Raw genomic sequence first — 14421 nt, 5'->3', positions numbered from 1 at the left:
TTTGAATATATTGGAGAAACTTTCCACATTTGTATTGCATTAGTAGTTCCAATTAGTGAAATACAAGGAAGTATTTCTTTTTCCTTTATTGAGGTTGGAATTACAACTAATAAGGCTTGGCAGAAATGCAGATTTGGTAACTAAATAGTAATTTGGAGTATATGGGAACAGCCCCATTGCACTTGTTAATATTTTGAAAGAAGCTGCACCTTGTTCTGATTCTAAGAAAAAGATGCCCTTGACCCAAGAATATTCTGCTAGATAATTATCTTTACATTCATACATTTTCTAGAAACACTAGGACGGGGGTCAGCAAACTGCGGCTCTGGAGCCGCATGTGGCTCTTTCCTCCCTCTGCTGTGGCTCCGACACCGGTCAGCGCCACAATTTTGAGAGGAGCTTCGGGGGGGGGGGGGGGAGAAGCACAATGCACCAGGAAAAGACTCTATGGCAAGGGGAAGGTTTTCCAGTTGTCTCCACAATTGATAGGACTTTCAGTTATGACAGGTAGTGGAAAAAGTACGCTGCACTAGGAAGAGACTATGGTGGGGGAACTGAACTTCTGGTCAGCTCCAGAATTGAACAGGGGGCTTCCGGTTAGGACCTTTTCGGTGGGAAACGGGTCCAAATGGCTCTTTGAGTGTTTAAGTTTGCCGACCCCTGCACTAGGACATTTATTTTCCCAAATTCAGATCATTGCACAACCTTAACAGCTAATATTATCACCATCCTATATAAGCTTGGAATAAATAAATAAATTTATCATTTATCTGATTAATAGGCAAACATGCACTATCCAGGTTAATTTATTCATCATTTTGAAACTGTTGAACACCAATTTATTTAAACTATCTTACTATTTTTATGTTCTAATTAGGCTATTAAATGTGAATATAAGTAGGTTGTGGCATTATTTAATAGTGATGGTATATAGTTCCTTTTGTTTACTACATACAGTACTTAAAAAGATGTTAGCCTTCCTCTAAAAACTCAAATGGTCACTCTGAAATATTCCAAGTAGTCACTCTTTTTGCAGTTGTAATCATAGCATCTGAAACAATATTACACTTTTTACTGCATTTTAATCAGATATTGTAGTTTCATACATGTGAAATCACATGTAAACTCTATCCTATTTGAAATAACTAAAATTATATAAAATTTGAAATAGGTGTATGCACGCGCCACACATATGTTAACATAATTTATTATATGTTAAATTTATATGTATTGTAAACAATGGATTGGAGCCCAGTTTAATCTAGATTATATGTTTTGTTACCATTGAACTCATTCGTAATTTAAGTCCCTTTTATTTCAGTAGATCTATTCCAAGTATGACTAGGCTTGAGTCCAATCCAATAATGATTAATATACTTAGCCAGTATACATTTTTTATAAATGTAATAGTAATCTTGATAATATTGAATGCAATATTTTGGTAATGAACTGAATAAAAGCGTATTTTAGAGATGCTGAGGCAGATTTAAATGATTCTACTATAGATAATATATGTTATATAGATGCTTTGCATTTATATATTTTGCTTTTAGGACCGTGTGTATGTACAACAAAACAATGTGGAAAATGTCTACAATTTGGGATTAATAATTTTTCGAGATCAAGTTGTACGGTACGGGTGCATTAGAGATCATCTCCGACAGACTTTGTTAGACATGATTGCAAGGGAACGGAAAGGAGAAGTGGTGGATAGGTATGTCTCCACAAATAAATTACATTTTACATCATTTTGGATAAATCTATGGTTTGGAGCTTTTTTGCTTTACTTCTCAATCACTTTTTTGCTATTAGGTTTTATTGGGTTTTTTTGTTCAATCTCATATTTCATTTTACATTTTTCAACTCTCACATTTTAGTTTTTTTGATCTATTATGAGGGAGATCAACTTAGTATCTATACAGTTCACAGTACCTACCGCAACCAAGGTAGCTGAACATATAATCACTGCTGTACCTTATCTTATATGGCTATCACAGCTGTACCTTATCTTATGTGGATATCAAACTAGTGGAATTCTGGACAGCAAAAGAATAAAGTAATGACCAATCTGTTGAAAAGAAACAACTTGAGGTCCCCATAGAAATCTCTTTTCAAACAATTCACTGCATTGTTCCATTAAATTAAGACCCAGTTACAAAAAGCCAACAAGTCAGGGCTATTGGTATCCCTGAAAGGAGACTGTTCCATAAGGCAGTTGCTATGAAAGAGAGGAGGGCATGCTTCCAGGGTACCAGGTGACAGTGCTTCATTGAGTGAGCTCAGAGTTTGCCCACTCTGCAAGATCTGGTGGGATGTGCAGAAACCATTGGGGATAGCAATGTTGCATGGAACTTGGCCTGATGTCATATAGGGCTGTAAAGATGAAGACCATTGCCTTGAATTGCACCCAGAAACTTCTTGTCACTATATTATTCAGGAATAAAATGAAGTTATTTCCAAAATGCACACCAATAAATGTTGGGGTAAACAATTTTCTAAAAACTGACACTGGTTTCTTTTTTCTTTTTCTTTCTTTCTTTTTTGGCTTTGCCAATGATTGTATATCTTTGGGTGATAATAAAGAAAGACTTTTCTCAGTACTTCTTCTAGCTATTTCATTTCTTGAGAGCTGTGGTACAGATAGCATTTACTTTCGGGTGAAACATTGAATAGATTTGGAAATATTACAGGAAACACATTGAATAGTTAGCAAATATTAATTTCACTAAAATTAACCTAATCTGCAAATTCTACTGTTTTGACAGAGGAGCAATAAGAAATGCTTGCCAGATGTTAATGATTCTAGGCCTTGAAGGAAGATCAGTCTATGAAGAAGACTTTGAAGCTCCATTTCTGGAGATGTCAGCAGAATTCTTTCAGGTACAATGCTTTTCAGTATTTACAAATGGGAATAAGAACACCAACACCTCAAATTTACAAATTTCAGTTATTTAATTCCAGATTAATAAACACCAGTCTGAATTGTTATTGGTCCCTAACATAGATTTGCTTCAGATTTTCCCTTTGCTCTGAACATGACCCTGTGTTCATTCAGCGTTGGCCTTAGATGATATTGGTGGATATTAATGCATAGCAGATACAAGGGTTAACATTTAGTCCCTTAAGCAATTACTGCTAAGTGCAACTGAATGGGTTTTGGTTTACTTTCCGTAGTGTTTCATGTAGTGTTCTATTTATCTTTATTTTATTATAGATGGAAAGTCAGAAATTTTTAGCAGAAAATAGTGCTTCAGTTTATATAAAGAAAGTAGAAGCTAGAATTAATGAAGAAATAGAACGTGTGATGCACTGTCTTGATAAATCAACTGAAGAGCCAATTGTCAAAGTTGTTGAGAGGGAGCTTATTTCCAAGCATATGAAGACCATAGTGGAAATGGAAAATTCTGGTCTAGTTCACATGTTGAAAAATGGAAAAACAGAAGGTAAGTCTGTGCAGTTCTACCTGCAACAATAGTGAAGTCCCATGTGGGTGGGTGCTAATTGAGACATTCCAGGTGGTTTCAAAATGATAACAAAAAAGAAGCAAAGCAAGCTGATTTCAGATGGAGAGGGCTATGATCAAGAAAACCTGCTCCTGGAAAATTGGAACTTTTAATGAAATATCAGAAATATCATATTTGGATTATTTGCTGTGTAATGTTACAAATATATTAGTACTATATAATATAAAATGTATGCATATATTTACTGCAGATCTTGCGTGTATGTACAAATTATTTAGTCGTGTCCCAAATGGTTTAAAGACAATGTGCGAATGTATGAGTACCTATTTGAGAGAACAAGGTAAAGCACTTGTATCTGAAGAAGGTGAAGGAAAGAACCCAGTGGACTATATTCAGGTAATCAGAGCCTTTAAATACTCATTTTTTTTCTTGTGATGGAAATGTTTCCTTTAGCAGAAGTGTACTTACATAATTCAAGTACTGCTTTAACAATGTTTCATAGTAGAGGTAAGGAAGGAGAAATTATTGAGAATCATTTTCCCCCTAAAATTTAAATATGTATTTACATATTAATACATTTTATTGGCTTCTCAAATTAGCTCATTTTTTCATGAGGTAAGCTAGATTTTTCATGACTTTAAACATATATCTCAGAAAAATTATTTTCTCTCAAATCCTAGAAGGCTTATAATTTTAATCTGAAGGAGGCATTTTGAATAAACTTTCAATTTACAAGAGCAAAATACCAATGGAGATTCTCAATCATCCAGGTCATGCTTGTCCCAAAGGAGCTTTTTTCAAAAGGCAAGTGGACTTTCTTGATTTTTTTCTTTGAAAACATTTTGCTTCTTATCCAAGAAATTTCTTCAGTTCTAATGACTGGTGGGGAATGGAAGGATTTATATTCTTTCAGTCATCTGCTTGTTAGCTCTGAGAATCATTGGGGCCACTTGGGGTTTCTCTGTATCTGAGTCACCTTAATCAGAGTGTAAATGGATGTGGAATGTCTTGGGACTGCTGAAAGGACTTTGTTGTAAACAGGAGATAGGTGGTGTTGTATCCCTCCCCCTCTGTTGAGGGAGGCCTGTTCAATTTTGACATAGATGTCAAAATTATCTATAGCACCCTTAGAGTGCTAACAACCAGATGTCTGCAAAGAATATAAGTGCTTCAATTCTCCACCAGTCAGTTAGAATGAAAAAGCTTCTTGGATGAGAAGCAAAATGTTTTCAAAGGAAAAAAAAACGGTCCAATTTTTAGAAATGCACCTTTGAGACAAAGAAAAAGAAAAATATTTTCTACTTTCAGTAAAGTAAACAGTATAGCAAGACATATCCTTCATAGATCATTCTATCTGGCATCCAGATCAGCATATTTGAAACAGAGAAAATAATTATCTTAAAGTGCCAGTTTTCCTTCTCTAGACAGCTTCCTAATATGGTTCATGGTAGGTGCACAAAATACCTCAGTCAAAAATCTCTACATAGCTCCCATTTTCCTTCCCCTGAAACCTTTCTCTAAACTAGTTTGTTAAAGCCTCACTCTGAAGAACAAGATCTTGCATTATTTTCTGCAAATATCAGTCACATAATTTACCTCTACATGATAAATTAATAATGGTTTTATTGGATTCCTATTCCCAAGAACTCAGCTTGAATAATTGTGATTGTAAAAATGGCATGAAGTAGAGTGCATTTGAGATTCAATTTATGAGAATGAACCCCAAGTCGTTGCTTGCCCCAAGTCTGAGAAGAACATAAATTGTCTTAAGAGAAACTCATCAAGCCTTAGTTCATTTTATCATGGTACCGCAAGAGCAACATATCTCTGAGAATATAAGATGTGACAGGATAACAGGCAGGGAAATTTCAGCATCCAAGTTAAAGAATTTTGGTGACAATAAGTTATCAGTCCTATAAGTTCCAAAATAATAGTGATTATGATTTTTATTTAAAATGTAGTAGAAATCTAAAAAAATAATATGCTTTGTTATTCTAAGGGCTTACTGGATTTGAAGAGTAGGTTTGACCGCTTCCTTCAAGAATCTTTTAATAATGACAGGCTCTTCAAACAAACAATTGCGGGTGATTTTGAATATTTCCTTAACCTCAACTCTAGATCTCCAGAGTATCTCTCATTATTTATTGATGATAAGCTAAAAAAAGGAGTCAAGGGAGTAAGTATACTTTCGATTACAACTATGCAGTTTTTCTCACAAAACAGCTACAAAGATATACATTTCTATATGCTAATTTACTTCCATTGTGCAATTATAATTTTTACAAATTAATGTGAATATTAAAAAAATGTGGATTTTTTTAAAAAACTAGACTGAGTAAGTTCCTTTTAGAACTGTAAACCTCTGCAAAATACTGTATGCATGTGCACATACTTAAACCATATTGAAATGGAATATAGGTTTCATAAATATATTCCATTGTCAGAATTAAGTATGTATATAGAAAATAGCTGAATACCCATGCTCCTCTACGAAACTATATGATCGATATTATAAATTGACACACCTTGAAAATTAATGAGTAGTTACCATCAACCTCTCCTCTCCCCTTCTCTCCCTCAGCCTTGCCCCACAGAAGCCTCCTGTATCCTGTCCCCTTCTCTTCTTCAGCCTTGCCCCACAGAAGCCTCCCGTATCCTATCCCTTTTCTCCCTCAGGCTTGCCCCAGAGACGCCAACCTATCATCACCTTCTCTCCCTCAGGTATGGCCTACCAAAGCCCCACCTATCTCATGACCTTCTCTCTCAGGTTTGCCCCATAGAAGCCCCACTTATCTTATCACTTTCTCTCCCCCAGACTCCTCTTCAAACTCCCAGCCAGCAGGCTGGATGAGTCACTCGCTGGCCATGTTCACGTCCAAGTTTTCAAGTTGGGGAGGGGGAGTAGAACATCCAACTCCTTAGCATCAGAGCATGTTAATAATAATAATAATAATAATAATATTATAATAATAATAATGCTCTGATGATGATTTCGAAAAATCCTTTGTTACCAAGCATCTAAAAGCCAGGAGCAACATATGTGCCAAAGTTTAAGTTTGTAGACTTTATGGTTCTGGAAATTTTGCGATTCCTGCATTAGTGTTTTCATGTTTATGTATATAGATTACTAATAAGTTAATATGTTCATATAAAAACCATATATAGATATTAAACTAGGCATGGCGAGGTCACTTATGAGGTTTAGTCAATTGAGGGGCACTCAGGATTTGAAGACTGATGTAAATCATTTGCCTTTCAATTACTCCATCCTCATATCTTTCTTTTTGCTATCACATTCTGAAGGAATTACATTATTTAGAACCCTTTCAGTTAGTTTTCAGATCTGTAATACTTTAAGAAAGCAGCACTGCTCATGCTTTTTCCATGTGTGGGAGGCATGGTGATTCTCCTCCTTCCTCCGGTGCTGGTTCAGGATTATTATTGATTTGGAGTTGGGGGGGAGGGCGCAGAGATCTATCATTGCTTTGCAGAATGTGTCAGGGTTTGTTTCTCCCTGCTCCACGTTAACACTTATGTTCACTGGCACAGAGCTACATATCATCAATATGCTGATGATTCTCGGTTGTACAGCTCAGTTCCAGACCCTCCAATGCTGATGAGGTTCTGGGATCTATAGGGATTTAGATGAAGAAAAAAGGCTCAGATTCATCTCTTGTAATGTTGTGGATTGAGGAACCCCAAGGGTATGGAGATTTTTTATCTTTGGTCCTTGATGGAGTAGTACTGCTGCAAACAGATCCAGTGCACAATTTCATGGCTCCTATTTGAAGAGCAGGTGGCAGCTGTGACCTTTTCTACAGCTTTGCCATATGCACCAGTTATATCCACTTTGGAATTGGGAGGCCCTGCTTACAGTCACTTCTGCCTTACTTACATCATAATTGGATGAATACAATGCACTCTACATGAAGCTGCCCTTAGTGACTATTTGGAAGCTCCAGCTGGTTTCTCACTTACATGTACTTCTAATTGTGAGCTGCACTAATAACCATTTGATTCTAGGTACAATTTAAGGTGTTGTTTCTTACCTGTAAATCCTTTCATGGAAACAAAATTAGACTATCGTATTTTTCGGCGTATAAGACACACCAGAGTATAAGACGCAGCAAGGTTTTGAACAGGAAAATTTTTAAAAAAGGTTTTGCAATATGCAAACCTCACAAAATGGCCTGTTTTTCGCAAAAATGGGCCTGTTTTTCCCCCCCAAACAAGGCATGAATAGCCTTTAGGGAGCTTGCAGAGTGCTCCTGGGGGAGGGGGGGGGGGCAAAAATGAGCCAAAAACGGATCCATTTTTCATTAAAAAAAGGGCATGAATAGTCTTTAGGAAGCTTATAGAGTGCTCCTGGGTGCTGGAGGGAGAGCAAAAATGGGCCGTCTTATACTATGAAAAATAAGGTACTTATGGCATCATAGTTGTTTAAGCTGTTACTTTTAAAGATTCAAAAGTAAAATATTATTTTATTAAAATGAACCTTGTAAATCTTGTTGTCGTATATGGTATCTATAAGTTTTGATTTTTGTTTTGTTCATAAATAGAATGGCTTTTCAATCCCTGCCTAAATAAACAGCAAGATAATTTAGTTTTGAGAAATATTTTCTATAAAAATTATACTTTTGACTATTCTAATAATTAATATATTATCTATTGTTTTTATCTTTATAGCTAACAGAGCAAGAGGTGGAAACTATATTGGACAAGGCGATGGTTTTGTTTAGATTTATGCAAGAAAAAGATGTATTTGAGCGATATTATAAGCAGCACTTAGCAAGGAGGCTTCTGACAAACAAGAGTGTTTCAGATGACTCAGAGAAAAATATGATATCTAAGCTAAAGGTAAGAGCAGTGTAACAATTTCTCAGTGACTTTTCCATTTAGCTTTAATTTTATGATAACATCTATTGAGTGGGATAAATTGAAATGTAATTAATTATTTCAGTTAATTGTAAATGTTATACAATATTAAGCAAGCTATATTTAGTTGAAACATTTTGTTTTTGTCAGAAAAGAATTATTAAGCCATTGTGGTGAAGTGGCTCCAAGTTCAAATCCATTTTCAGCCATGAAATCTCAATGCATTGTACTAGTCACACTCTCTCAGTTCAGCTTACCTCTTATTGTGGGTAGTCTTTACATAAGCCCATGTGCACTCCAGTAAAAATGAAGAATATAAATCAAATATCAATATTACATTAAAAATCTGAAGTTGATAAAATTAATATATTTACTTCCTATGAATGTTGAATATGCATTTACACTGGAAAGATGAGAAATGTTGCAAGAGTAGTCATAGTAAACTATTGAGGGAATCCTAGTGGATAGGGAAGTATTTTTTCTTCAAGCTGCAAGTAACCTCCATATCCATAGGCCATGTTTCCCCCCCTAAAAATAACTCTCATAAAAGGCAAAAATCCTACTCCCTCTCCCAACCATAAAAAATTACATTCCTGCTTTTAGTATGTGTTTGAATTAATATGTACCTGCAATGATATTTTAAGGATGATTTATCCTTTTAAAGGGCAAAGTGAATAGTTAATACATTAATTTAGAGAGATTTAATGGGAATAATCCCAATCTCAATTCCATGTTGAATTTTAAAAGATTGGAATAGTACATTCTTATTTTCAGTAAAATTTATTAGAATAATTAGATGTCTGATAATCAAGGTATAAATTAGCGTAATTGCCTGTTGATATTTACTGCTAATTAATTAGTGCCTGGAACCAAATAGAATGTTATTTTTTCATAACTCTCTTAAATTTACTTAAATATTTATATTGACATTCTAAATAACCTAAGAGGTTTCTCTCTGTTTAAATCATGTTATAAATAATTCTTTCTTTTGCAGACTGAATGTGGATGTCAATTCACATCAAAATTAGAAGGAATGTTCAGGGACATGAGCATCTCAAACACAACAATGGATGAATTTAGGCAACATCTACAGGCCACAGGGGTAAGATGCAAATTTTTGACTTATTTTAAGGATTCACAGACTTTTTGACCTGGTGATCACATTTCAAATTTTGAGAAGAAGGTGTCTGAGCCTTTGTCAGGTGTGGCCCTGCTAAGGCATAGCAAATAATTTATTGGGGGGAAAAATCTTAAGAAATCTTGCAAAGGAATTTCTGCAACCACTGGGTATAAAAAGTGCATCATTTATATAGCAAAATCAAAATGTTTATTTTAGTGCCTTTCTTTTTGCCTGAGCTATGCAATAGGCTGGAGAGCCCTCTATTTTGGGCATGCGGCTGGAGTTCCAATTATATCTTATTTTGGGACAGGTTTAATACTAGATTACTTTCCTCTGACTGTATGAGAAGGGTCTCTTAACAACTATTTTGCAGAATGGCTACTCTAAGTGAGGGGCAGATACATTTCAGAGCACCAGTTTCCAGGAAGATATATATACCAGTGATTGTGAACCTTTTCGGCACTGAGTGCCAAAACCGAAATGTGTGTGCATGCATGTGCGCGCACATGCCGGAAACCCAAAGACCAGCTGGCTGGCGTGCATGCACACCAGCCACCTGGTCTTACGTGCACCAGAGCACCGGAAATCTGAAGACCAGCTAGCTGGCGCACACATATCTGTTTTTTGGCTGTTTTTCAGGACAAAAATGGCCCGAGAAATGGCCTGAAAAACAGCCCAGAAACCAAAAGAGCAGAGAGGGCTCTGCTTACCACCTCTGGCACATGTGCCATAGGTTTGCCATCACAGCTGTATACTATTCTATATATTTGGTACTTCTATCATAAATACTTATCTTTCTGAACAAGTACATTTCAAAATTAGGCTCTGTGCTGTGGCCATCTATTTCATATAATCCCCCCAATCGTGTGGTAATTCTGGAACTTGTCTTTTTCTGGATCCAGATGTTGATTTATTGAACTTGCTTGCTTGTATGTTTTTATTTTTTTTTAACAAATAACTGAAGGCAGTGAAGTCAAAATAAAAAAAAATGAATTTGGCAGGTATAGGAGTTTGGATTTTTTTTAGTTCTTTTTTTAAAATTCAAGATTTTTTATTTTTTAATAATAATTATACATATTATAGGAACAAAGCATTGTCCAGGTCTTTTCTTTTACACCCTCTCATTTACATAGTCCAAATTACATTATAGTTTTGTTTGCACTTTCAGCCAATTTATTCTCTTCTATTATTTTCAACTTTCTTAATATGTAAACAATATCTACAATTGCCCCTTCAAAGTTACACCAAATTTTCATTTCTTATTTTCTCCATTTATGTATTTTACTATAAGCAACATATATCTTCTAATTCAATTTAAACATGGAGAGCATTTCTTTCAATTTTTCTACCATTAACAATATACTATAATTTCTTTATTTCTTAATTAATTACATAGCAACAACATTCTTACTACTATTCTCTGTGATCTACTAATGTATCTCTTTTCCACTTTCTTTCTCTTTTAACCATTTTCTCTTGGGCTCTCAAAAATTCCACTTTTAATTCTTTTTCTTCTCTCCCTTTCTCCTAATTTCTTCTCTTTCTTTTTCCTATTTTTGTGGTTATTATATCTTTTCTTCAGAGTATTTACATTTATTATTCTAGTAACTTTCCCCAGGGATTTCCCTGTTCTCCTCCCTTCCTTACTGTTTTGTGGTTTCTTTTGGGGGGGATCGCCCCCCTTTATCTGCTTTTTCTTTGTGATTGTGAATCTCAGTGAAATCTTCTATCTGCATTTTATTTTCATTTTTTCTTTCTTCCACATTATCTTTCTATACCTCATTTATGCCCACTTTCATCCCCTCTTCTCCTATTTCTTTTTCTGTATGTTCCCTTTGATTTTCTGGCTTTCTTTTTACCAATTAACGTTTCACACGCACTTTTCAGCATCCCAAATAATTTATCATACATCCAATCTCCATTATACAAGTTTAACTATTTTAACAGATTTTTAAATTTTGGGGTTATGCCACACTTAACTGCAAATTTGGGATCTTCCAAATTCTAGTACTCAATTTTAAAATTAGTCCAGTCTAGTCCAAATTGGAGTTTTCTTTCTCTTCTACAGCTATAGATAGTTGCAATCAAAACAATGTTGCAGAAACAGATACTCCTTAACAAATCTAATGGTTTCAAAATATCTTTTCTCCATAGTGAGGGGAGAGGAGTATTCAGATTGGGTTGACCTTGTCCTCTCATGATTGGATTTAGTCAGATAAGCTCTTTGGGCTACGCCCCTTGGCCACCAGGAAGACCCAGTTATCGACTCAATCCACTCAGTGGAGGTTGTACCATTCTGGATCTCCAGCAAATCGCAAGAATTAAAAGGAAAAAATATTTGGACCCAATGAATTTTGCCTCCCTGTAGCGCGCAGCCTCCTCCTGCAAGGACTGGACTGCCACAAGCCCCCTGGAGCGGCACACTGGCTTGGCCACTGAGTGAGACGGAGTCACTCAGTGAGGACCTTTGCCGGGCAAGCAGGAGGAGAGGGCATAAGCCTCCTGGAGGCAAGCCCTTGCCGCAGAGCCTCCTCAGGAGAAGGAGGGCTCCCACACTCCCCTCAGGGGTTGAGCGATGAACCGCAGCTTGTTAAAACACCCAGGAGGGCTGGCAGCAATCACGAGAGAACAAGGTGAGAGCCGGAGAGGCTCAGAAAGAGCTGTGGGAGGCAAGGGGGGGGGGGCGAGAGAGAGAGCCCTCAGCGGCAGCCGCATGGCAGCCTGCAAAAGCACAAGCCACTTCCATGTGCTCCAGCAAAGAGGAGCTTTTTGAATTTTGAGCCGGGGGCCATTTTGAAACCACGTGGTCCAAGATGGCGGCCCCCAGCAGCTCAGAGGAGGCCGGCAGGAGCCGAGCTCTCAGCCCTGCAGCAACAACCACCACTGGAGGCTCTGAGGAGCCCTTAAAAAGGTTAGAGACCATCGCAGAGGCATTAGCCAAAGGTGGGGGAGGCAAGCAAAGGCCAAAAGGAGGCATATCTCCATCAAGGATTAAAGAGGCAGGCTGTGGATCAATCCCCCCCCCCAAGCCTACCTCCAAGTAGGAAAGGCAGAGGCATCTGCCATAAGGCCAGCAGCAGTAAGAAATCCCCCCCCCCCCCGGGAACCTGAGGAAAGATTACCAGGTTTCTCTTCATCTGGCAGGGGGCAGCAGGGCCCCCTCCTTCCAGGTGAGGATTCCCTTTGGCTTTGTCATCCTGTGTTCCGGCAACCTTGCTATCACGATCTATGCAAGCCCTATTCGATCCCTTTTCTGAGTGCCTGACTAGCCTCTTCCCTTTAAAGAAAAAACTTCCTCTTTAAGAAAGAGAAAAAAGGGGGGGGGCAGAAGGCTCTCAGCAATCTGCGGTTAACAGCAGGAGGCCACAGGTGAGAGCGGCAACTCTTAGTAGCACAAGCTGTTTTTTCAAAGCCCTGAGGGCAAGCCTATTGTATTTGCCCCACAGAGCCATTTCAAGAGAAGGGGGAGGAGAGGTCCCACGTGGCCCAAGATGGTGGCCCCCTGCAGCTGGGAGGACACAGGCAGGAATCAGTCCTCGCTTCTAAAGCAGGCAGCCCTGCTGGAAGGACAGAAGAGCCTCCAATCAGGTTAGAGATTACCCCTGAAGGCCCATCCAAGGGTGGGGGCGACTAGGCAAAGAGCAAAATACAATGCAATATAATACTATACAATACAATAGCAGAGTTGGAAGGGACCTTGGAGGTCCTCTAGTCCAACCCCCTGCTTACACAGGAAACCCTACACCACTTCAGACAAAGGGCTATCCAACATCTCCTTAAAGACTTCCAGTGTTGGGGCATTCACAACTTCTGGAGGAAAATTCTGTTCCACTGATTAATTGTTCTGTCAGGAAATTCCTCTTCAGTTCTAAGTTGCTTCTCTCCTTGATTAGTTTCCACCCATTGCTTCTTGTTCTACACTCAGGTGCCTTGGAGAATAGCTTGACTCCCTCTTCTTTGTGGCAACCCCTGAGATATTGGAAGACTGCTATCATGTCTCCTCTAGTCCTTCTTTTCATTCAACTAGACATACCCAGTTCCTGCAACTGTTCCTCATATGTTTTAGCCTCCAGTCCCCTAATCATTTTTGTTTCTCTTCTCTGCACTATTTCTAGAGTCTCCACATCTTTTCTACATCATGGTGACAAAAACTGAATGCAGTATTTCAAGCATGGCCTTACAAAGGCCTTATAAAGTGGTATTAACACTTCACGTGATCTGGATTCTATCCCTCTGTTTATGCAGCCTAGAAATGTGTTGGCCTTTTTGGCAGCTGCTGCACACTGCTGGCCCATATTTAAAGGGTTGTCCACTAGGACTCCAAGACCCCTTTCACAGTTACTACTGGGAGCAAGGTATACTGTACCTGTGCATTTCGTTTTTGTTGCCTAAACCTAGAACCTTAGTCCTTTAAAGTTCATTTTATTAGATAGTGTCCAATGTTCAAGTGTATCAAGATCCTTCTGTATGTTTAGCCTGTATTCTGAAGTGTTGGCTATTCCGGCCAGCTTGGGGGTCATCCGCAAATTTGATGAGTTCCCCCACCGATCAGCATTTAACAAACAAAGAGCTAACAGTCATTCTGGCTCCAGCTTATGACTGCTTGAGGTAACGGCAACAGTGGTTACATTTGCAGCAATACTTAAAGAAACAGTACTACTGTCATGGCTTATATATTGCTAACCCAACTGTTAGCGTACATACCTAACACCCTCATCCAAATCATTGATGAAGATGTTGAAGAGTACTGGGCCCAAAACAGCCTTGGGATACTCCACTGCATACTTCCCTCCATGAAGAGTCAGTTCCATGGAGGACTACACGTTGAGTACGATTGGTCAACCAGTTACAAATCCATCTGGTGTGGTGCTGTCTAACCCACATTCTTTTACTTTATCTAGTAGTAGATTATGGTCTACCTTATCAAAGGACTTACTGAAGTTCAAGTAAACTATATCAACA

The 14421-nt window shown here is 37.8% G+C and overlaps 1 protein-coding gene across 1 annotated transcript in view; it reads left to right on the top strand.

The window, feature by feature from the left end:
* The window catches only part of CUL3 (cullin 3), a 58610-nt gene that overhangs the window by 26367 nt on the left and 17822 nt on the right, over window positions 1-14421 (top strand). The window contains exons 4-10 of the mRNA XM_032225029.1: window positions 1554-1714; window positions 2766-2880; window positions 3215-3443; window positions 3715-3860; window positions 5464-5640; window positions 8151-8321; window positions 9334-9441. Coding sequence (XP_032080920.1) covers window positions 1554-1714; window positions 2766-2880; window positions 3215-3443; window positions 3715-3860; window positions 5464-5640; window positions 8151-8321; window positions 9334-9441 — 1107 coding nt within the window. The remainder of the gene's footprint in view (window positions 1-1553; window positions 1715-2765; window positions 2881-3214; window positions 3444-3714; window positions 3861-5463; window positions 5641-8150; window positions 8322-9333; window positions 9442-14421) is intronic.

This window comes from Thamnophis elegans, chromosome 10, assembly GCF_009769535.1.
Source record: "Thamnophis elegans isolate rThaEle1 chromosome 10, rThaEle1.pri, whole genome shotgun sequence".
NCBI classification, from domain to species: Eukaryota; Metazoa; Chordata; class Lepidosauria; order Squamata; family Colubridae; genus Thamnophis; species Thamnophis elegans.
Note: the sequence above shows the minus strand (reverse complement) of the source record. Positions and strands in the feature narration are given on the sequence as shown.